At 36.6% G+C, this 26,037-nt stretch overlaps 1 protein-coding gene across 16 annotated transcripts in view; it reads left to right on the top strand.

Moving 5' to 3' along the window:
- Positions 1-26,037, top strand: part of prom1a (prominin 1a) — a 53,576-nt gene that overhangs the window by 4,545 nt on the left and 22,994 nt on the right. For 12 of the 16 annotated variants that reach the window (XM_065273958.2, XM_065273957.2, XM_065273959.2 and 9 more), the window contains 3 exons: positions 19,101-19,159; positions 20,258-20,284; positions 21,932-22,137. In XM_065273958.2, coding sequence (XP_065130030.2) covers positions 19,101-19,159; positions 20,258-20,284; positions 21,932-22,137 — 292 coding nt within the window. The remainder of the gene's footprint in view (positions 1-19,100; positions 19,160-20,257; positions 20,285-21,931; positions 22,138-26,037) is intronic. The other 4 variants (XM_065273966.2, XM_065273963.2, XM_065273965.2 and 1 more) reach the window with 1 other exon arrangement.

Here is a 26,037-nt window from a genome sequence, read left to right as displayed (position 1 = left end):
TGAATAAATCCAAAAAGGACAATTGTAGTGTAAACACTGTTTAATTGTACAGTTTATTAAAAACTAACTATGCAGGTAAAAGGCCTGACTCAATCCATCTGAGAGAGATGCAGTAGAGGCGGTTGTCAGGGCAACATAACAGTATCCAAGCGAGGGTGAGGAGGTTCTCCCATTGGCCTACATATGTCTGAATGCTGTAGTGCAGATGAGGTGTGATAGCAGGAGAAGTGCAGTGTTTAATAGATTTTTTATTAAACAACTTTTCATGCAAGGATATTGAACTTTTATGTCATTTAAAAAGGTAGCTTTTTGGATTGGGGTGTATTACTGTATATCAAAGATACGAGTCAGTAAAACTGTATGCTTTTGGAAGTACTGGTGGCTGCTGGAGACACTCCACTTTTTTTTAAAAGTGCTCATTTTCCAGCTCTTCTAGAGATTCTTAACGTTTTGGAATCCATTCAGCTGATTTCCAGGTCTGGTGGTATGTTTGTAAAAACTACTTAAATATCCTAATATAACTAAGGGCGAGTCCTGGATTAATCTAAACCCTCTCTGGGACACTGCCCCTTATGCAGGGTTCACACCAGACGCGGTAGAGGCGGCAAGCGCAAGTGATTTACATGTTAAGTCAATGCAAAAAAAAAAAACGATAAGGCATCCTGCGGCGCGGTACGCAAGCTAGGCACGGCGCGAATGGCACGCGTTGCCACTGGAAAGGCGCGAGTTGAAAAATCGGAACTTTGGCGAATTTCCACGCCACATTAACCAATCCAGGATGACTAGAATTTCACGCGCGAATTAAGCGAGTAAACTCAAATATTCAAGCGTCCAACTACGCCCGAATAGCGAATTTTTGCCGCCTCCACCTTGTCTGGTGTAAATGCAACATTAGTGTAGTTCTTAATAGTTTACTTCAAGTATGTATTTATGTGTATGCACATGTTTTGTATATAGGGAGATTATATTATACAGTTTTAACTTGGAAATTAGTGCATGGCGAGCGCATGTGTGAAGAGTTTTTAAATAGTATAGAAAAAATTGGAAATAATATTTTGGGGCATTTTTGTGTATTCCTCATGAATCAAGCCCATGATTTGAGCTATACAGGAATAGCTGTTATAAGTTTGTCACTTGATGTCCATGCCAAGGTTTAATATATTTTGTGCCAGCAGGGTGACTGAAGATGGAGCACTAGTGTTTATCACAGATGGCATGTCTCTGGACTGCCAGCTTGCTTTTTGCTCCCCATGCTGAACTGAGGGGAAGTGAAAACCTTTCTATATTTCACTCCTCTAAACCATGTCTTATATAAACAAGTTGAAATTGCTTAGCTTAATTTAAAGTTAAAGTTACGTAAAAACATATACTGATATGTTTTTTACAATGTACAGTACAGTATGAATTAAAGATGCACAGTAGCGGTTTCCAGTAAACACCAGGCCATGAAAGTTTTTGTATGGGAATCTGTAAAATATATCCCACATATTTGAATTTAATAAGTATTATCAATGTTTGAGGATGATGTCAGAGATGCTGATAGCGTTTGGTTTGTCCCACTGTCACATGTTTCATGACTTCTGCGTGACTGTGATAGACCTAAGGCTAGTACATGTCACAAAACTTCCTGAGGTCTCTTCAACCCAACTGGAAAACCTCCTATAGCCCGTGCCCTACTGACAGCAATCATAGTGTAACACTGTACTCTCTATTAGAGCCCGACCGATATATCGGCAGGCCGATATTATTGGCCGATATAAGGCTTTTTACAAACTATCGGTATTGGCATTCATAATGGCCGATAAATGAATATTAAAAGAAAACGGACGAAACAGTCTTCATTAGATTTCCTCAATGTTGGTGTTTTTGACAGAGCGCTCTGAACCAGTAGCTGCTGGTGGGGTCCAGATTTAGGCGTCTTGCCACTGCCTGAGTCAAGTGATCAGCAATTTATATTTTGCTGTTGTTGTTATTTATCAGAACAGACAACAGAATTTGTCTCCAGTCCTATTTAAAGTTATATTTATGAACCAAGTCTTTTAAAACTGGTAACTTTGATTTGGTTGTTGTTGTTTTTGTGTTTTTGTTAAAAGGCTTTTACGTTTCATATCTTAAGTTTGTATTTTTATACATTTTATTTATCAGAACTTTAATATATTTTGATGTTCTGTTGTGACAATAAAAGAAACAAATTTCTTTTTAAAATCCATTATCATATTATTTTAGTTAAAACTCATAAATAACTACAAATAACAAATGTTAGGGAAATCTGTTTTGTTGCGCGTTTCTGGGGGGAAAATCAGCCGATATATCGAAATATCGGATTTTAAAACCAACAAACATTTGTATCGGTATCGGCCTTCAAAATCCTTTATCGGTCGGGCTCTACTCTCTATAACCCTATATTTCTTACCATCCAAAAAATCCAATTTTTCTAATGAATTAAATACATTACGTTAATGCATTTGGCGCTGTCATCCAAAGTGATTTGCAGTGCATGCACTGTTCCTCTGAGCTATAGGAAATCAATTTAAGCACACCCCTCACTTATATCCATGAGGGTTTGACAATTTTTTTTTACAAAATACAGTATTAATTTTTTCAATGCATTACAATCCAAAAGGATGTGGGTTCGATCAGAGATACACATAATGATAAATTGTATACCTTGTAAATGCACAATAGGTAGCTTGGATAAAAGCTTCTGCCAAATGCTTAAACGTGATGCAATGTAATATAATTTACTACAATTTTAACCTGCATTTGCAAAAGCATCTGAAAAACATGCTTAAAAATCATCTTTTAAAAAGATGATAGAAAAACTAAACTCCAGCCATATCTTCAAGTATATGACTATAGCTTAAACATTCTTGTCTGAGCTTAGCCCTTTACAGCATGTCGTGACCAAAATGTAATTTACAAGCTGTTATCTTTAAGTTGGACTGTGTATGCATTGCTCTTTTGATGTGCTTAAGCACAGTGTTGCTTGTAGCTTCCCTAATTCTTGCCCGTCCACACTAGTCAATGTAGACACACACACACATACATACGCACACACATCCTCAGTCACCTCTGGTATACATACGCACACACATCCTCAGTCACCTCTGGTGTGCTTTACCTGAGGTTTTAGTTGGCAGCCAGTTCACAAGACTGCTTTAGCAGGATTTCAATCTGTCTGGTGACATTGAGATGTTGACATAGAAAGTGGTATTAGCTATTTAGTATTTCACTATTAAATAGTGATTGTTAGAGAAAGTCTTGTTACACAGTATAACTAAAGTTTATTTGATTAAAAATGAACTCTGATTTCCATTCTGTTTCATAATAGTCTATTTGTAGTATTTCAGATTTTTCATTATGTTGAGTCTTTTCCAGAGCTGTAAAGATTATGTCATATCTAAACTGTTCCTGCTGCTAATGTAGCGTTCGCATTTACATTTAAATTCCAGTGAACGGTGTCCCCTGCTGCCTCATATTAGCAAAGCATTGCGGGATATCAGACAGCAAACCCTTCAGGTGTTATGTTCTGCCAGGTGGTTGGGGAGAAAGAAATGCTGCTATAGCGTCTGAATGAAATACTTATTTTTAGAAGAGCTGTTGACTTCCTGACACGCACAGACACACATCTTTTTCTTGCCAATATGTGTGGGTTGGATTTCTCACTCTAGCGAAGAAAACAAACGCCTAAACTGTGAGAGAGAGAGAGAGATAACAATGCACTGAATGAGTGGCAATAATACTAAGTTATATGGTCCTCGATTATACAACAAATTCTTGTAGCTGAATTAAAGCAATTGCTCACAAAGACGTTGACTTTATACAAACCAGACATGAGCATATTTTTTATATCCGCTTATAATTGTTTGTGGAGATTCGCACCTATATTTAAATTTTCACCATCTCTCTGACCCTTTAAACTATTTAGTCTATTTTATGCATAAGACTCATATGAAAACAGCCTGCATAAAGAATGTCACTGGGAATAATACCCTATAAATAGGTCCAAAAATCTGTCCTTCCAGAAAAACATGGAGTTTTTTATGATTGTTTTGGGCAAAAATCCTTGATCTTGCGGCATGTTTTTTCTTTTTAAATATATATATCATTATGGTTCAGGGGCCGTATTCACAAAGCATTTTATCTTACCACTAAGAGTACTCCTAAATTGATTTTAGCTAGGAGTTTTCTCTTAAAAGTTATTCACAACGCCTTTCAGACCTACTTTTAGTAAGGAAAAAGGATAACTCCTAAACTAAGAGTGAGTCTTCGTTGCTACGGATGACGTCAATTCTCATGCACGAGCTGCCTCGCAATGACCACGGTGATTGGTTGTTAGATGACAGGGCTGTCATGTGTAACATAACACAGACGCACCAAATCATGGAATTACAACATCGAAATATGTCTGTGTCCTACTCAAAATAATAATAGTAATGCCATCGAAATGCATATATTTAAGAAAAGTCGTGAATGAAATTAAATTGAATCAAGGTAGCCTAATACCCAAATGAAAACCGCCAATTGCCTAATAATAAAAAACGACATTGAATTAACACTTGCTTGATTAATTGACATCCTATTAGCCTAAATTGACTACTTAAAGCAAGGAAATGTTGCCCATATTGAAGAATCCTAATGTAATAAATAAATGACGGTGGATTATGAACTCGCCAAAACGGAAAAGAAAGCCCAACTGGATGCAGGATCAGTTACTGCTGCTGTTCCAGTTGGTGCTGGAAAAAAAGAAACGTTATAAAAGGGAAATTCGGCACTGAGATATCAAGCAAAACTAAGCGTGAGACATGCGAGACAATGATACGCGGGTCAATGTACAAAACAACCGGCACCCAACCAACGTTTTCAACTAACCCGCCCGCAAGTCGGACCGCAAAAAAGTATGTGCAATGCTTTTGAGTTGGTGAAACTGTCCATGTTAAAGAGGATCAGCACCTAAGACATTTTAAGATCCTTTGAGAATAGGTCTTAGTGAGTTAGGAGTCCTCTCGACTTCTTTTAAGCTGTCTCAGACTTAGGTGCTACTTTTAGGGCTAAAATGCTTTGTGAATTACTCTTAGTGAAAAAAATTAGGAGTCCTAAATTTAGGAGTGACACGCCCAGTATTTTTAGGAGTTGCTCCTAAATTCGCCAGTTAGGAGCTACTTTTAGCCTTAAATTCTTTGTGAATACGGCCCCAGATATGTATATATTTGGTACCAATATGGAACATTGAGGTACTAATATGCACTAATTTTTATCTATCTAGATAGATAGATATAGATATATAGTACTGTGCAAAAGTCTTAGGCCACCATGCCAGAATTAGATTTGTTGTTTGTTGAAGAAGACATTTAGTTTCCAAAAAATTTTTTTATTTATTTTGTGTACATATTTCCTGTATTTTCTGTTTGTATCTTAATAAAATAGATTGAAAAATAAATATGGATGGACATTACAACTTCTAAAACAACAAGTCTGGTGTTGGTGGCCTAAGACTTTTACACAATAGTGTAGTAGATATAGATAATACTATATACTTTCTTTTTTGTGACTAATAATTAAATTATGCATATGTATGTGGCCATATGTCAGTGTTTCGCTTTTTGACGACATGAATACAGGGCATTTCCAGGGCATTAGTTTCAGTAAATGGTCTTTTTGGACTGGGGAGGAAGTTTAGTGTTCGTAAAGCTACAGTATGTACATTGAAGACTTTAATCTAAAAGGATCAAGGATAATTTGATTCCCTTATAGTATAGTACTTTAATTTAAATGGAGGCAGAATCCCTCCGTCTGCAAAGTGACCCTTATAAAGGTTACTACTGGGACATTTTCAAGTAACACTAGAATGTCACGGGCATATGGTTGTGAAGTTGTTGACCTGTGGAAAAGGTGAGTGGGTATCCTGGCTGAAAATGAAGGAGAAGTTGTTTCAACATCATAAGAGCATCAAACCCGGGGCAGCTGGGGAAACCAGTGGGGTTCTGTGAGGACAGAGCAAGAACATCAGTGGCGAGAGATTATGTGATACTAATGAAAGTCTCAGTACGAATATAAGCAAGGAGGGCTTCAATTTACAAAAGATGGGAGGAACAAAAACAGAATTTAGGATAGGGAACATGGGAGATGCCAGAGAAATGCGAGAATGACGTACGAAGAGCTTATCAGGCTTTCTATGTATGCTAGACTCTTTCTAAGCCCCCCAGGGCTTGTCCATCTGGAACTGGTATATCTTTTGATCTGTAATGCAGATGTGTCATTGAAACATTTAGGATTGTACACACATAGCTCTAGAATTTGCAAAGCTTTACACAGTCATCCCATATGGGCTGAACTTAGAGAAATAGTTCATCCAGAAAGATTCTGACAATATTTACTTATCCTCATGTCATTATGTGCCCATATAAACACAAAAAATTGATAAAGACAGAATTTAAATTTTGTAGTGAGCTGTGGCTGGAAGTCTGACAAACTTCTTTACGTTCAACATTACACAAAAAGAAAATGTTTTTGCGCGTTTCTGTCACTTACTGATTAATGAAACAAAAACTAGCATTTAAAAATGGGTTTTAAAAATGACTTAATGCTAAATTTGCCACATTCTTTGACATTAAATTCCATTTTTATGCTGGAAATTCCATGATTCCATCTGCATTTTCCACATTGCGGAAATCATAGCACCCTACAACTAGCAATTAGCTAGGGCTGATTTAGGTCAATCTACCTTTTAATGATCAGTTGAATGTTATTATGACCACTCTTGGGTCGCACACCGAACGCGCAGCTCAGTGCCGCTTCGAGCGCTTCTAGGACAAATCGGAGGTATCGTAAACCAGAAGTGCACATTAAATAGTGCGTGCTTAGTCAGATAGCGTCTATTAAAAAATGCAAAATATACGTTAGCAGCCAATGTTAATCGTTAATGATTTGGGACATATATGATGCTATTTAATGTTAAACTATGTGAGTGGCGCTCTGTGACGCGACAGGGATTTGAGCAACTTCCTGAGTCAAAGCTGGGCGCCACGGACAGGCGCCACCTGTCGGCATCGGTGTGCCTATGGAAAACAATGTGTTAGATTTTTGTAGAACGGCGCTGAGCTGCGCGTCCAGTGTGTGACCCCCTTAAGTTTAAGACTAGTTTAAGCAGCAACCAGCCTTTTCCTTTAAAGGGATAGTTCACCCAAAAATGAAAATTCTGTCATCATTTACTTACTCTCATGTTTTTACAAACCTTTATACATTTCTTTGTTCTAATGAACTCCAACGAAGATATTCTGAAAAAAATGTCATAACCAAACTGATTAAAAGACTTACTGGAATAAAGAATACTATGTAAGACTTTTGATTGGATAATTTGAACAAATAGATATGCAACATGAATTTAATGTTAAGTAATTTACAGAATTTTCATTTTTGGTTGAACTATCCCATTTTTAGAGCATATATAAACAAGTAAACATATAATAAATCAATAAAATGTACTGCACTGTCTTTATATCCACAGTGCATGAGGGAGTTTGCATGTAATTGCAATCTTTCATTGCTCACCAATATTGCCAGCAGGAATGAGCCTCCAGGCCTTAGCGCATTCATCGCTTTGGGTCAGATTTAGAGCTATAATAATATATTTTGCCCTATTTATAGTATTTTGCAGGATTTTATTATTAATAAAAGTAGGCTATGAAAATCTTCACAAACAGATTTCTGTTTCTTGATGTTAATTAGAATCAACCAATTGGAAAATCCAAAAATATTTGTCTGATTAGCCGCATGTGTTCTCTCACAATTTCTGTGTAAAGCAAACAAACTTTCCCAAGGGTACAGAGTGCATTGCACATTTTAAAAACAAAACAGAGATGGTCTGCAGTGCACTCCAAAAATATTTTTACAGTATTTCCAGGCAGCAACAGGGAAATAATACAAACCATCTAGTTGATGCGTTTGCCAGTTCTAAAGAAGTCCTCTGGCCATAATCTGTTCCTGTAGTTTTTGCTTTAGTCTGTGCACTTGGACTTGCTGGGAGAGCATGACAGGTTTTAATGAATCCTCATTTGAAAATGTACAGTCAAACATCAGCAGCCAGTTCATCGCAAGGTGGATTAGATTTTGTTGTTGTTATTGCAGAAAATGTCAGTAAAGTCATTTCCACATAAACAGATACATACTAATCAGTATTAATAGGACCTTTCTCTGACCTCTATTCATCTTTATATCAGCTTTGTTATGATTAGCATAAGCCATCATTAATCAGGGATTGTGTTTAGATGTTTCTCTTGTCATTCAGTTTGTCCACTTATAAGACTCATACAATGTTGTAGATCAGTATTATAGATGGTTTAATATTGGCCCTTAATGCTCATTCACTAGAAAATTTTAATTCCCCCATGATTTATACACGTTCATGCTATCCAGATGTATATGGCTTCCTTTTTTCACTTAAACACAATCTGAGTTCCTAACTTTGTAAAGCCATTGGTGATCAGCATTTTGAGGCTGTAAAAAGCATACATATACATCATAATGGTCATCTAAAATCTTAAAACAATTCATATTTTGATATCATTTAGTGGTCAATATACTAAACAGTAATATTAATTTAAACTTACAGTTGAGTAAAGTACATTCAATTATGGCTGTACGTCAATTACGTATAATCTCATTGCCTCTCGTGTGTCTTCTAAGTACGTTATAGTAGCTACACATAAAGGAAGTGACACCTGGATTCAAACTGTGGGTTCTTGGACCATTGACTGTGTGTTTATCTCCTTTTGTAAGCAAGAGAGCTTCTTTTCCATTGTTCTGTCGAAGAGTCAGCACAAGGATGTGACTGTAGAAAACTATGGGAGATTTTTATCGCTGTGGTCTCCTGAGGAGTTCAAAAGTGACTCAGTGAAGTCAAGTAAACAGCAATGTTTGCTGTAACCAGTGGTGCACCAAAAAGGACATTTAGGCAGTTTTTACATTTGAAATGCCTTTATACTCTCCGCAGGTTTCTTAAATTGCACTTTGGGGGTGAATTGTAATATTTGTGTGTGCTGTGTAAATATCACAATTTCTTTCAACTCACTCGCTGATGCATATTTTGTATGTAATGTTTTTTCAGTTTCCCAGAGAGCGCTCGTAATGCAAGCTGTGTTTATATGTTGAAGGGTTTGTCCACACAGATGACAATGTTTCACTTTGCGCTTCGGTTAATAAAAGCAGTAATAAGGCCACAATATTGTCTCCACAATGTGCAAACCTTCCTCAGAGAGTATCAGACTACTGAGATAATATCGGTCTTGTATTAAGCTGAGGCTTCTATTCTGTAGCGATATAAAAGATTGGCGTTCCCGGCTGCGAGTTAAATCTTCTCATACATCAAATGCTTTTTTATTAATTCTCTGCTTAAAAGAAGAAAATTGTTCTTTTGTATCACTCCCGGATCTGTTTTATATTAGTTTGGTCTTCTCCATCCATTTTTTCTTCACTCTCTCTGTCTTTGTGGTTGTGACTCTGGGTTCCTCTCTCCTTGGTTACCGGCTCCTTGGTTACCGGAGCTTTTTTGCTAGGTGCATGGGCACTGTTATTGTTAATGTTCAGGTGCAGATTGTTTCCCTTTGGGACTATCAGCAGTCAGCAGGGATTAGATAAGTTGAGTCATAAGCAGTGGCTTTATGGCATTAGGGTAGCGAGAAGTGACACGCTCATTCACTCATGTTTGATAGACAGTGGATAACTGGAGGGCTTTCTGAATATTTTAAAAACATGTCATCTTCTCTGCTGTGCTAAAGTTGTAGGGTAAAAAAAACCTTTAGGCTAATGTCACACAGCATAGTAAAAGATAAATGAGGAGTATTTCTACATAATATGGTTCCTAATGGCAGATTGAAAGTAATGTGTTTTTATACTGCAGATCACAATAACAACAATACATTGATGTTTTGAATAAGCATGTTTATAATAGGTAGAGATTAGTAACACTCAAGTAAAAGTTTAACTTTCCTTTTTTTATATACATAAATGCACTTGAAACTAAGATAGCTAACTAGTAGTGTTGAGATCTGTGTGATAGTATGTATTGTGTCTAGTATAGTATAGTGTGTGGGTTACCTCAATATCACAAACAAGTATGATGGAGAATGCAAGACTAATATCATATTTGAAGAGACAAGTGTACCAGAGAAACTGCGAGAGGAAAGATGCACCTTCCAGACAAGATGCCAGTGTCCAAATGAGAGTAATGCTTACATTATGGTTGTTTGTGTACATACAATGAGGTTTTAATTAAATCATTTGTCACTACATGAAGTTTCTAAAAGTGAGTTCATAAGAATGCAGTTGTCCTCTATGCAACTGAATTCTGAGAACAGTCAGAAGTGTCAACTATATGCAATGTGTATGTGATGCAATGATACTGAAATCTATTTTAGCTGACAAGCATCACATAAAAACTGTTAAAGAACAGTTTGGGATGAAAGTAAGACTTTGAAGCACAACACTGTCATTAAGAAACCGTAGGGAGCTTGTAACCAGGGGCTAAACCTCACTTAAGATAGAAACAAGTGAACTTGTAAAGGTTTCGTTGCTTGTCATCAAAGACATTTTGTCTGTAATTAAAACAGCAAAATGTGCTGGACGGCTCAATCGTAAAAAACTAGAGATGCACCGATATTCATTTTTTTCACCGGTTGCTGATATCTGCAGATACCGATACTGATAGTCTGGTGGTTATATTGACTTGCATTAACTACATTTTGAAGATTTAATTTTCTGAATGTTATTCACACATATATTGACCATTAAATCTGAACATTAAACTAGTGATGTTTCCTTACATTTTCTATAATTTAGCTCAAATGTATTGCATTTTCCTGTACTCTTTTGATTGACAGAATGTATCCGCCATGATTATCAGCTTTTTTTAAATTATCGGCCGATAGCAATAGTGTGAAAATTTGGTTTTTATCGACCAATACTGAGATATTGATATTCTGGATATTCCTGATTTTTTGGCTGGATTGGATATCGGACTAACAAAACGGAACCAGTTCCAAAACTGTGTGTTTCCTGTGGTTGTTGCTGACAAGCTATTAAAATGACGAAGTATTACAAAAGCACAATAAAGTTTTTATGCACCATATTCAAAGTCTTCTTAATATTCTTGATAGTTTCATGTGAAGGAACAAACACACATTTAAAGATATTTAATTTCACGATTACTCTGTACTGACTACAGGGTTAATCCATTGGTGAAGTGGACAGATGAAACGCGTCATTCACACACCCAAACATACGATAACTGTAGGCTATTTTAAAGATCTGATTTTACAGATTTTAAGTTTCAGTAAGCCGCTGGATGGATGCAATTCACTATGTGCTGAGTACATGATGCATCTATTCTCTTTGTGTTTTAACAGTTTATCAATTCTGCACCAGGAAGCCCATAAACTTAGCATATCTGTTGATTTAGGCGCATCAATTCTGCACCCGGGATGTGCATAAAAGGTTCGGTCAAGCACATAATTCCCAAAATAACCATCCGCACACTAAAGCTTTTTACCGTGGCAGTTTAGCAGAAAGCAATAACACCTTTAACTTATTACAAGCTTATAAATCAAACAGAATGTTGTTTTTGGAAAATCTAAGGTACTAGAACGTTTTCTGTGATGGTTGGGGTTAGGGTTAGGGGAAGGGAATAGAATATACAGTTTGTACGGTATAAAATGCATTACGTCTATGGAATGTCCCCACAAAACATGGAAAACAGAATGTGTGTGTGTGCGTGCGTGCATGTGCTCTTGATAGAGTAAACAACATACAGAGCAAAAAGAAAAATGCTCTTGGAAAATGTATCTGTCTGATTTGCACTTTTTAAAGAATAATCCACTTAATCACAAATCTTTTGGATGTCAAGCTTTATATACCCGATAATTATAGCAGTGCATTTTAGAGATCTGCAGTGACTTAGCAGGGATGTGGCTTGTTTTATAAGTTTTTCAGTCCTTTACTAAAAGTCTGCAGAATATTTTTAACTATTATTTTTCTTCCACAAGAATAATTATTAGATTTGGCTTGGCTTATTATTTGTTGGTAAAATTGTACAAAATATAATGTAAATTTATGATACTATTGTTGTCTAATTTTAGTACTGATTCTGCATGTTTTCAAAACACTACCCATATAAATAAACGAGTACTTTATGTCTTGATAGAAAATAGCTAGTCTCTCGTAGCCAGACTGAAGGTGTGCTTTCAAAAGATTTATGCCTTGAAAAGGCACTTGTCATCACTTGCTTTCTCTCAACAGATATTACTCCGAAATCTAACTGATGAGATGCAAAAACCCTAAGTGAGTTTCACATCTCTGGCGGGCGGTGATAATGTGAGGTGATGTGGCTTACAAATGTATTCACGACTGCTTATCTCCACAGCCACCTTGGGGAGATCTCCTGATGAAATATTTATGAAGATACAGTGGGTTTTGCACAAAATAAAGTATCTCTCTCTCTGTCTCTCTCTCTCTCTCTCTCTCTCTCTCTCTCTCTCTCTCTCTCTCTCTCTCTCTCTCTCTCTCTATCTCTCTCTCTCTTTGCCACGCTAACTGAGATGAATCTCAAAAGAAAAGTCGTGGGTGTGAGCATGCATTCTGCAGAGACGATGACAGCAGGGATGAGCGTGTGCCGTGTAGGATAGAAACAAATTGGTAGCATCAAAGAGAAGTTTGCCATGATGAAATAATGTGTTGCATGCCGTTACAAGACTAGATATTATCCACAGATACAGTCTGTGATGTAGCTGTTTCTTTCTGTTCAGGGCACAGATTGAATCTGCGTAGGTATGCTTAAATATGGAGTCATTAACATTGAGTGAACATTTTGAGTATGGTTTAGTAATCGTGATGCTGATGTGCTTGGATTCGTGACGTGACATGCAGGGTGTGTTGCATATGTTGAATGCCAATTGGAAAACAAGCATGCATAAACATGTACTGAAATATTTACAACATGCATTCCTGTCATATCCCCAACATGATCTAAATCAGTGTTTCACAACCATTACACAACCGTTTTGATAAAACTGAAAACTGGTCCATAGCTGTCACTGGGGCGGTACCTTTTAAAAACTGCACCTTTGTATCTGAAAAGTTCATATTAGTACCTCAGAGGTAAATATTGGTACCAAATGTATACCTTTATGGTACATATAGGACCTTTTTAAAATGATACTGCTCCAGTGTGACAGCTAGGGATAATTTTTGACACGCACATTTATATTATCCACACACACACTAACTACAACTGTCAGCTCAACACTTTAACTCATTTAACCTGTTGACAGGCCTCATTTTTTTAAATAGTGCAAACTACAAAAAACACTCAGCCTTTATACCCCAAATATAGATATTTATCAACATTATTTAAAAAAAAATATTTTGTCAACACTTGCGGGTAACACAAGCAACTCCCAAATGTAGTGCGGATGTGTTTACAGTACTGCTGTCCTGAGTCACTCATCCCTATCTTTTGTTTATGGCTGAGGCCAGGAGTCTGTTTATTTCCTGCTGAATGAATGGAAGCACAGCCGATTAAACCAGGTCAGAGAGAGAGAAAACTAGGAGAATTTCTCCCAGAGGACCATAAGAAAATAGATCAGGCCTGAGAAACTGCCTTTTTGCCTTTATGAAGTTCTTGGGCACAGCGTCATGAATAAACAGTAGTGACTGTACCAAGTACTTGCAATTCAGAACTTGGATTTATTAGACATGTAAAGGGATTTGCGTAGTTATTTGATCTAACAGCAGTCATGTGAGATAACTGATTATTGACAAGGGGTTTATATTTGGAAATATTAAAATGTCATGAATGTACATTGCTGTGCTGTGCCTGGTGCAGAAGTGATTATGTGAGCACTTACTAAGTCATTAGTCATGAGCCCTTACTAAGGAATGGAAATTATAAATTTATAAAAAATAATAATGATATTAGATAATAGTTGAAGAAAATTAAATCATTAATCATTTCAGTTCGCTTGCTTTTTTATTGTTTGGCATTGTTGCAAAACAGCTTTACACTAAATATCGGTACATGTTACTACACAGTAAAGACATAAGGAAAAACAGATCATAATGAAATATAGAGTATATGTGGCATGGAAAATTAAAGGAACAGTATGTAGGATTGTGGCCGAAACTGGTATTGCAATAACACACCTTGTGGCTAAAACTGGTACTGCAATCACACAACTGGTGGCCAAAACACAAAATGACAACATAAACATCAGTTGAGGGGTGCAGCTCCACTTTTTAAATTACAATATCCTGGCCGGACCACTGTTGTCAGTGATATAAGTATTTGAAATGAAAATGATTTCTTAATGTCAAGTGACATATCAGGGCCATTTTATGATTCATTAATATAAATTTCTTACATACTGTTCCTTTAAATGTGCTGTTCATTGGCAAAAAAAAAACTGTGACAATGATTGTTTGTAAAATTGTAATAAATTTTTAAAAGTCCCATAGCATGAAAATCTAAAAGTGCTATAATTGGGACAAAGGTCAACCCAGTAACTTAGTTTTGGTAAACCATTCTCTGCAAGCAAAATAGGTCATTAAAATGTGGCTCCCCTTATGATGTCATAATGGGATCTTATTATAATAATACCGCCCCTTAATCTGCACCACCCAACCATGGCACTGCTATTTAGTGCAGAGAAAAAAGAAAGAGAAAGAAAATCAATTGAGTTTCAATTTCAACAAACATTGAGTGCTGCTCAGTGATACACAGAATCTTTGGGTACAGCGGTCATAGCTGTTTTTTATTAAGGATATTGACCAATCAGAAACAAGGACTGGAACTAACCAATTTATATATGAATGAATAAATAAACTTGAATTGTATTTATTAAAGAAACAGTCCAGATAGTCCATTCACATTAAACGTTTTTTAAGCACTGTACATTGCCAGGTCACTGGACTGCAGGTCGGTAGTAAACATTCATACAAGACTGCTGTATATAATACCATCAAGTGAAGGTGTGTTAAAAGAACTACAGTATATGTGACAGCAAGATCGATCAGTGAAGGATAAGGAGAGACACATTTCAACCTTGTTTTTCTTCCTCTCTCATTTCCAAACAACTCATGTCTTCACTGATCCACCACCTCCCTCCTCTACCCTGTTCCACTTCTCCACACTGATCTTCTTTTTCTCCTTTCTGCTCTCCTCATCCTCTGTGTCCTCTCCTTTTGCTGAAAATTGAAGTTTCCTGGATGAGACAGCTGCAGTACTATGCCCCACTGAATCTTTACCCACAATGCAATCTGTCCACGGATTACTGAGCTGGTCTCTCTTTGTACAGTTAAAAAAATTGCCTTTTGCTTGGTGGGTTTTGGCGAAATGGTTGATTCAAAAAATATAATGAAGAAAATTAGTCATGCTTAGACTGTGGCATTAAATGAAAATGTTTTTAATTATCTAAAAAAAGCATAATTATACTGCACTACCTCACCAAGGGCCTGTAGAATCCAAACTGGTATTTTGGGATTTTTAGTTTATGATGTATTGTACAAACCCACATTTTTGATGACGCATTGGTGTGTCCTGTTAATTTATAATGAAATAATGTCTTCCTTATATATTTTCAATGCTCGTGTTGAGGTGAATGTTTATATGTGAGAGCCATTGCTTGCTGTATTATTAATTCCATTTTGCTATGAATGATGAAAAAGTAAGGCAATCACATGCTTGGGGATTTTTAATTGAAGAGTTGTTTCCTTGAATTAAGGTCATGATAATTACCCAGGACTTAAAAATAATAGCAAAATACGCCCGTGTGGTGACTGGTAATGTTTTTCATGGCCACATGCTTGAGGAAGCGTTTAGGAATTATTGCATGTCTTCCATACTAAACCAGTGAAGTCCTTTAAACCCATAGTATTTCAAAGAATAAAAGACATCTTCCCTAGAGGTGCCTTTGCAGTGATGATTAGTTGAAAGCAGGGCCCTCAGCAACCCAGTCACAAAAGCAGGCGTGTTGGGCTCTTTTCCTAACAGAATAGATGTATAGTAATCTGCTAATGAATCCAGTATCCACAAAATCCAGCGATTTACCGATAGACATTTCTGAGCTTCTGCTGCTCTTTTTGAGAAAACTCTGCAATGCACCAAGAGGAAGGAAAAGCTTTACAATGCATCAGTGTCTTATTCTTATTTCCTCATGAAATATGCATCTCACTTTATTACTGTGAGATAATAAACTGTTGTGCATTGTGTTGCATTTATATTTTTGAAGAGATTTAACAAAAATATTTAAGCTATAGACGATTTTATCAGAGCACATGCGTTGTCGTGGTTACGCATCTGGACGGTTCTTAACTTCCGGTCTCTTTTTGTTTAATGGTAGGGCTAGTGGCTAAATTGAACTGTGGAACAAATACCTTGTCGAAAAATAACAAATGTTTTGGTTTCCCAAAGACGGAGTGAGACACGATCATGGATCACCGCTATGTAAAGGGAGATTTGGCAGCCGATCTGTAGTTAACATTGTATACATACATTTTACACAGTAACAGTAGCTCATTGTAGTTTTTGATACGCTTTCGTTATGATCTACTAATAAATTACTCTAAAAGTACTTTATTGTTATTAAGTCTTAGTCTACCAGAAGTTATGTTTGTTCCACGAAAGCTGTTTGTTTATGTTGTTACCGCTGAATCTGTCTTTTGATCAGTATGTGTGTTCCTTGGGATTTGATTGAACAACCTTTGCGCTGTTTACTTATTTATGAATGTACCAAATAAGCTACAGAAATGTGTTACTTTTTTATTACGTTTTGTTTGTACAAATAAAGAAAATTGACATTTGCATTTTTACATTGACTTTGTCATCATAAATCATATATTGTAATAATACATTATTAACTCTTTCACCGCCAGCGTTTTAAAAAAAAAAGTTGCCAGCCAGCGCCAGCGTTTTTCATGATTTTCACCAAAGTTTAATGCCTTCCAGAAAATGTTCTTCTTTAAATATATAAACATACAATATACCAAATGAAAGAACAGACCCTCTGCTTTCAAACAAAAAAAACCGTTTCATCCTACCTTTAGTGGTTCTTTTGCAATCAGCTTTTGAATATGGGTAGGTTTCTGCAAAAACACCATATTTTGAGCAAAAAGCAGAGATAATTCCATTTTTGTGACGGACTTTTCATAGAGATCCGATTCAGAGCGATCTTTAAAACAGACACGGACATGCAGCTGCTTGCTATAGGGCAATACTTCCGGTTTTAAAAAGTTGCGGAAGGGCACCTGGTGGATAATTGCGGTATTGCGGAAAGACGGAAAATCTCGTCATTGGCGGGGAAGCGTTTTCTCTTAATTGACGAGATATCTCGTCAATGGCGGGGAAAGAGTTAATATTCTTTTACTAAGCAAATTACAAAATAGAAATTTCTCAGGTACGCCGCCACCGCCGATATTAGGTGCAGCTTCGACATGTAACTGTGACGTCTAACGCATTAAATTATACTTGTGACAGCTCTATACAGGATTTCGACCATACGGCAGGCGAGCGTATATACGTTAGCGTTAACGTCTGTTACTGTAGCTAATCAATCATCAGAAATTTCAGCTTTCACAGCCCATACACCATAGAGGCAGGGCACTGCATTCAAGTGCATAGTGTGTGCGCGCGTCGTTTGAAAGAAAAAGATAGTAAGAACGCGTGGCTGGTGTTGCAGAGTTACAAAAAACGACGCGCAACTCGTCTTGGAGTAACGATTCCGCGGGACACGAGTATTGGAATCGTTTTAAATGTCCAGTATTGACATGTATCGAAATATCGATATTTTTGACAACACTACGCCACAGCCTCTCCTACTTTACAGCTAGCTAAAAGAATAGTAATAATGTAATTATTACGCCAAAATGAGAGTATAGTTCCTAGCCATATCGGCCTAGAAAATCGCAACTTTTAATTTCAGTCGGTCTTAGTACACGATGTAACTGCAGAAGAGTCAAGTTTGAAATAGGAAAAATATTGAAACTCTTTGGTTATTTTTAGCGTGATGCTAATGGTCTAATCAGATTCAATGGATTATGCTAAGCTATACTAAAACTGGGAGCTGGAAAATTAGCATATTTTCAAAAATAGTGGTGTCCCTTAAGTAAAATCACTAAAAGCTTTCCTCCAGCTGAAAAAAATTCCTGTCCGATTGTGAAAAGCAACACAATGTTTCACATATGTTTTATGTTTCTAAGTGTGGTTGCTAAGGGTGTTGCACAGTGATACACAGAATCGTTGGGTGAAGCAGTCATAGCTGTGCTTTATTGTAAAAATTGTATCATGTTTTATCACAATCAGGGACTGGAAAATATATTTTATATAACAGATACATTTTATGATGTTATTTTTCATATATATGTATTTTTGCCTATATATTTTATTTTATTTGCAATGGCTTGTTTTAAAATTGTTATTGTCTACATGTAGCTTCAGGACATGGTGTGCTGGGATGTTTGCCATCATTGCTCATGATGTTTGTGATGTCGTATCCAGGTGATTTGTGTATGGGATCATGATGCTATGGTAGTGGAAAACTTTTTAGGATCTTCAGAGAGTAATTGTCCCAATGTCTCATGCGTATCCCTATAGATACCCTAAAGTTATAATGAGTCTTATAATGAGCAGCTGTCAGTTTTCCTTTATTGGTTTGCTTTCTTCATCCTACACTACACACAACTTGGATGAAAAAGTAACTGTTGAGAGTAAATGTGTTTCTGTTGATATATGCAGTATACATATAACACCACACTCCAGACTTTATAATATGTTTACATGCCAAATTTACAAAGCAAACTAGCTGCTTAGATGCTCTGAGAGTGATTTTTGATGTCTCTTTATGAATCCAACAAATTTTTTATTTTAAGGATGTGTCTATTGTGTAGCCGAGGGCTGCACATCTTGTTGAAGTTGCAGTTGTAGGGTTAGGCTTATCCACAGTGGGCTCACTGATATTTTTCAACTGGCTTTTGGACAACATTAAGTAACCTGTTCTGACGTGGCCCCACCGTATAAGCCCACCGCATGCTGACTTTGTTTTCTTCTGTCATTGCAGATCTCGTCATTAGAGTGGCAAAGGATAAATTCGAGGCAATACAATCTGAGTACCAGAAGGTAAGTGAATGTAACTGTGAATATCTGAACCTCAATGAGATCAACATCCTTTACCACCACAGTTAAAGTGATATTTCACCTAAAATATAATGAAAAATCTGTCTTTACTTTATATAGTATCTCGACACATCTGCTATGAAGCAATATTTGTTCAAAGAAAATGTATATATAAATATCTGTTAGGAATGATGCAAGGAATGGTACTTTTCCTGTTATGAGCTTGTTTTGAAAGAGCACTTTCCTATTATGATGAACAGTTTTTGGAACATGACCCTATTTTTTTAAAACAACAGGATTTAATGAAACAACAACTCTTCCTTTGACATTCCAAAAACATATCAGTGTCATTGATACCAGCAAACAGCCAGTTATTAATACAATTTAGGAGATCCTGTAATTCCTGAACAAGTTTTAATAGCCCAATGCTGATACATATGTCTACAGAAATTAAGATGTAAACCAAAGTAAAGTTTTACACAATATTTTTTCATAATCCACTAAACAGGCTTAGGGGGTTTCACACTGGACGAAAAGTGTCGCGTCTAGGACCACCTAGAGGCATCGTACACTGTGCATATTAAATAGCGCGAGCTTAGTCAGACAGCATCTCCTTTAAAATGCTTAATATACGTTAGCAGCCAATGTTAATTGCTAATGATTTTGGGACAAATATGATGTTATTTAATGTTAAACTATGTGAGTGGTGCTCTGTGGTGCGACAGGGATTTGAGCAGTGTCCAAAGTCACAGCAGACAGGCGCCGCATTCATACAAAATACTCCAAAGCGACCACTTCTGTTAACCACCTTATCGACCAGTGGTGTTATTCTTACAATGGGCAATTATTGGCTGATGTAATAGTTTGGTCTATAAATAATATTCTGTATAACCATTTTCACTCATGTTTTGGTTCTGTTTTGTTTTGCTCATTATGGTACGTCTGTGGAGAAACTGCATGTGAATGTCATTGTGACTGTCAACTGACATGTCTGTCAAAATCGGTCACAATTCCTCATTTATTTGCCTTTTTTCTCTCATCTTCATTTTATTTTTTTCTGTTTTGCTTTTTTGCATGCCATCGTCTTCTGGCACCTCCCAGCCAGAAAACATTGTTCTGACTCTACAGGTAAAGTGTGTGTCCATCTAGCCCTCTCAAGAACCACACCTGACCCAAATCTGACCATCCCTACTCCTTAGCTACACCTAACCCTACAAAGCCCAAATTAGATTTAAACTAGACTTAACCCTCCAGACTAGACTTGTCCGGATTAATGCAACTGACTGTGGGTGTGCCATTTATGTTTTTCATCAATGTGGGAACACAACGTTCAACAGATCATTTTTTTTATAGTGGTTTATAACAAAAATTAAATAGAACATTATTAACTCTTAAGGGGACATATCATGTCCTTTTCCATGTTTAACTGCTATAATTGAGTCCCCGGTGCTTCTATCAACCTAAAAAAAATGTGAAAAAGATCAACTCTGGTTTACCAAAACAAAGTTACTTTCTCTGCAAGCATGTGAAAAATAGGTCATTGAAATTTGGCTCCCCTTGTGATGTCACAAGGGGATAATACTGCCCCTTAATCTGCACTATCCAACCATGCCACTGCCATTTAGTACAGAGATCAGCTCATTTGCATTTAAAGAACACAGCCAAAAGTGGCACATTTTTGCTCACACCTACAAAATGGCATTTTTTACATGTTATTAAAAATAAATTATCTATATGATAATCTATAATTATCTATATGATGATTGAGCGAGAATTTCACATACTTTGGGGACACCAAAGATTTATTTGATATCTTAAAAAACTTCTTGTGAAATGTCCCCTTTAAAAAGTGTCATTATTTATTATTTGCTGTAGTTCAAAAAAAATAAAATGTGTCTCTTTAGAGAGCCTTTATTGTAGTAAGGATGGGTACTGACTAGATCTGTCACCTCTGTATTACAGAAACATTACACATAACACATTTGAATTTCACTTTAATCCTATCTATCAACACCATCTTTTGCAGTATATGATTTTATGATATAACATTAAATACTTGCTTAATCTTTACTTCTGTCAGGATGTTTGCAGGTTTCACACATAGTGACAGATAAACAAACAGCACTTCAGTAAATCTGAAAATAGAATCCAAAGCAGTGTTTATTTCATCTCTTATACAGTAAGTGTATAAAACAGGCCTGGTAAGCTTTTCTGCCATCACGACTTACGATTCTTTCTACAAGAGACATAAAGGAGAATAAGTTATATAATAACAGAGAATTTTAAATATAGAAATGCTGTACCCTTGAGAAATAAGCAAGCGTATTTGGTGACAGACAAAGCCTTTGGTTTATTTGACGGATTAAGCTTATCCTCAGGCTGGCCTGAAGAGAGTCGTGTTCAATCGGTAGTGCATATACTTTATACAGGACTCGTGTAAATGGATTTGATGGCAGCGTATGGAATAAACGTTATTGTAACATTTTTCCATTATGTTACTGTATATGTGCCATGGATAATAAAAAAAATCTTTTTTTTATTGTCCTCCTCCTCCTTGAGGGTATTTAAGAAGATGATTGCTTTAAATTAAGGAAGTGTAAAATAAGCTTTCTTCAGCAAATGTTTTGCTTGTCTAATTTTTCAATTTATCAGCCCTCATGTTTTTTAAAACTGGACAATTATGGAGCATGAAAATATTGCAGTTCATTAAAATTTTAATGAATCTTGGTGCTTTAGTGTTCCTTCATAAAAACTGTTGATATTTTTTTTGTGCAGGTGATTTATTATGATATTGGTTTTGTCGTTTGTGCCGCTCTCGGGCTGCTGTTCACCGTACTGCTGCCGCTGGTTGGGCTTTTCTTCTGCTTGTGCCGCTGCTGTGACAACTGTGGAGGTGAGATGCACCAGAGACAGAGAAAAAACGCAGACTGCCTTAGAGGACTCCTGACCACACTATTACTCACTACCACTTTCATTATCACGTAAGTTTTACGTTTCGAATCTTTCAGATCATAGTAAGTGTCCGTTTCTATTTAATCATCATTTTAGGGGATCATTTACATGTAATTCTTAAAATGACAAAGACTCTTTAAGGAAACTTTATTGGCCTAAGTCCAAACAGCATTGGGTATCATTTGTGTAGAGGGCAATCCCATAATGCATTTCACTTAGTGTTTTGAGGTTCATTTTTACCATTAGTAATTACATTGTTAGAGTTTCAGCAAGCTAGTGCCAGACTTTAAATCAAACGAGTCTCCTGTGCAATTTAATCGAAATGTAAAATCCAATTTTAAAGACCTCAACATGCACAAAGTTCCTTACGAAGTTAATCCACCCCCACATTCACTATGTAACCCATGGTGTATTGTGGACAAGTGCATACTTGGAGAAAGAAATAGGACTGGATCGCACAAAGGCAGAGGCTTCAGGACAGTGACAGATAGTGTTTGATGTTCTGCTGTTTAATGGATTTAGCTTGCTGGCTCTTTATTAAAGATTCCTTAACACATGCCTGGCTGCCTGGAGATGTGCATCTCTTACCTCATTTTGAAATCTCCTTGGATTTCGGTGTTCATGTGTGATGGTGATAATGAAGTCATAACAGCAGCAATTGTATGCAGCGATCTCTTCAGGGGTATATTAAAAAGGGATAAAGAGAGGGGTACTACACAGTTTCTTGGTGGAAAGTTTGACTGAAACTGATTCAAAGGCTGTGGTCCTGAGTGGACCCTTCACAATAAGTAGAGCGATTTTCTTGATTATTGAAAACCTCTTGGGTCCAGCAGCTCCAGGGGTGGTGGTAAAGTCTTTGAATAAAAAGCTTTGTCTTTCGCTGCAAAACCCTCTAAGTACATTGCAAAAAAATTCTACTTCAAAAAAAAAACTCCATTCACTTATTCAGAATAAAGGTAAAAGGCTCGGTATGGATGTCCCAATACCACTTTTTCATTTCCGATCCGATTCTAGTATTGAATATCAACTGATAGCGATAAGATACTACTGTAATTAAATGCGTATAGTGCTTTCTGCTACATCTAGTATAATTTAAAATGTATTAAAATTAATCATTTAAAATGATTTACAAGTTACAGGAAACATTAGTAATTATTAATCATGGTAGTGTTTAGGAGAACATAAAATACTAAATATTTTTTCCTTAATTGCGTAAAACTGTCATAGTAAAAAAGCTTTAGTGTGTAGATGGTTATTTTGGGAATTATGCACTTGACCAGACTTTTTATGCACATTCCGGGAGCAGATTTGAGGCGCCTAGTTCATACACGCTACGTTTATGGGCTTTCTGGGCGCAGAATTTCACACGAAGCTATTGAGTGTATCAAAAGACTTTGAATATAGTGCATAAAGCGTTTGTGATCTATTTTAATACTTTGTCCTTTTAATTGTTTGTCAGTAACAACCACGGCTAACGCATAGTATCTGAATTGGATCAGTCATGTTGACGATCCTCGATCCGATATCCGTTCCAGCCAAAAAAGCCTGGATCGACCCAGATCGGGACATCCCTAATATTCAGCAAACCTCCTATAACTGGGTAAAAAAGTATTGCAACGCGATGTACGCACATTACATTACATTAAATTTTTCTTCCACGCACTTAGAGGACTTTGCTAAAAAAATTGTCGTAGTGATTATCAAAGTGGGATTTCTGAATGGCCTGAGGACAGGATTAAGCGGATTTGAAGTGAAAGTATCTAAAAACCGTTTAATATGTGCTGATCTGCATCTGAGCTGTTCATTTTTTATTGCACATTTGCTTGATAAGATGAGGCTTTTTTCCTGAGAGCGGTTCTGTTTTCTTATAAAAAAAAATTTGCATAATTTAATCATGATGAGTTATTACAAATATGACCCAATTATGACAAGAAAATGTCTCATTAATGCCATTTCGCTACTTGGGGAAAAGGCAAGATTTCGTAGGCACACTGTCAACCCCGTCATGAACACAATGGTGATGGTCAGGCAACATAAAAGCTTGAGGCGTCTATGACTCTTGTTTTTAGTCCTTTATTTCTTCTATTGCTGTTTCAAACTGTCTTTCAGACATTGGGTAGTCTATATATCTATCCATCTGCTTGGTGTAGATACATGTTAAAGCATAGTTTAGGATATCGTTGTTTTCCGTCCCGCAATTTAATTTACATTTTCGTTTCAGATGTGTTCTTAGATGACTGGCTTACTATACATATGATGTCAGATCGCCATGTGCTGTTCAGCTAAAAATAGTCACTACTTTCTCCATTATTTACAAATGACCGCTCACACAATTGTGTGTATCTGTATTCAGCAAGGATTGCTCTTTAAATCATAATAATACGCTGTCATCATAATACTGCATGCTGTTTCATTGTAGAATTATTTTAAAGTGTGTTTACATCTATATTTGCTCAATTGTTCTTAAATGTGATATTTTTATGAATCCTCAATTGACATATGCATGGATAACACATCAGGATTCACATATTTTTTTTTATTTTCTTTATCTGCGGTCCAAAATCTAATGTCACACACATTCTGGCCTTATTGCTGACGCAAATGAGATATTAAAGAGGTATAATTTGTGTTATTTCTTTCCTATGTGGATGTCTGAGGGATTCAGTTTATTGTTATCTGGCCATGGTTTGATCTGAAGTAGATACCCGGCTGCTGTTTGTAAGGAGTGTGATGCTCAGGGCATTAAAGGTTAGCAGGGTCACTGCTCTTCTGCCAACCCCAGGGCTCAGCTTGCAAAAGCGGTCTGTCAAATCAAATTCACTACAGAACGCAAATACTCATGACATCCAGTACATCTGGGCTGTGCAACGCACATAGTTTCATTCATTAAATCACTGTTCACTCAAACAGTAAAAGCTTATATTCTCCAAACATTGCAATATTTACCGGACGTTTCGCCCATTTTGATCCATTTGCGGTCAAAATATGATGATGCATGGACAGATCTTGATTCAGTCTCTGTCCTGAATCATTGCAGGCAAATATGTGCAAGTTAGCAGCAGCGTTTGTGTGCACATAATTGTTAAAATAATTTTTTGTGGTAGTCATACAGTATGACAATACAGCTCTTCTTGGCACATTTGCAGGCTTGCATATCCAATGAGCGACTGTGTTTCTTTAAAGCAGCTTTTAGAGGCATTGATAGATTTCACTGCCATCGGTCCATTGTACGCCAATATAAAAATCAGTCACAGCCAAATCTGTCAATTTGGAATTTAACAGGGAACATTTTAGATGAAATGATTAGCAGAAATGAATTTGTTTACAATATTTTGGTGGAACAGAATGGAAAGAGAGAGCATGAGAGAGAGAGAAAGCTTTGTGCGGTTAATAATGTGTCCTCCTTCTGTCCTACACATGAATGGAAAAGAGAAATGATTGTCTCTCATTTCAATTACCCGCCCATTCTGGCCTACTTTCACAGCATACACATGGGGCTTGGTGCTCACATATGCGCAAACATACTTATAGCTGGGACATTTTTTGAAACGAACATTTCCTGGAATAATAAAACTATTTTTCAGCCACAGTATAATTTCGAAAAACATTACGTTGAGTTCTTTTACACTGAAAGTCAACAATTTGGACATGCCTGCCAGGGCTGCACGATATGTCAGAAAAAAAGTTTTGTGATCTGGTGACTGTGTGGGCCATTTTAAAACAGTGAACTTATTGTCATGTTCAAGAAAGCAATTTGAAATGATTCAAGCTTTGTGACATGGTGCATTATCCTGCTGGAAGTAGCCATCAGAGAATGGGTAAATGGTGGTCATAAAGGGATGGAAATGGTCAGAAACAATGCTCAGGTAGGCTATGGCATTTAAATGATGCCCAATTGCCACTAAGGGGCCTAAAGTGTGCCAAAAAAA

The sequence above is a fragment of the Paramisgurnus dabryanus genome, chromosome 16, assembly GCF_030506205.2.
Source record: "Paramisgurnus dabryanus chromosome 16, PD_genome_1.1, whole genome shotgun sequence".
NCBI lineage: Eukaryota > Metazoa > Chordata > Actinopteri > Cypriniformes > Cobitidae > Paramisgurnus > Paramisgurnus dabryanus.
This window is presented reverse-complemented; position numbering and strand designations above follow the sequence as displayed.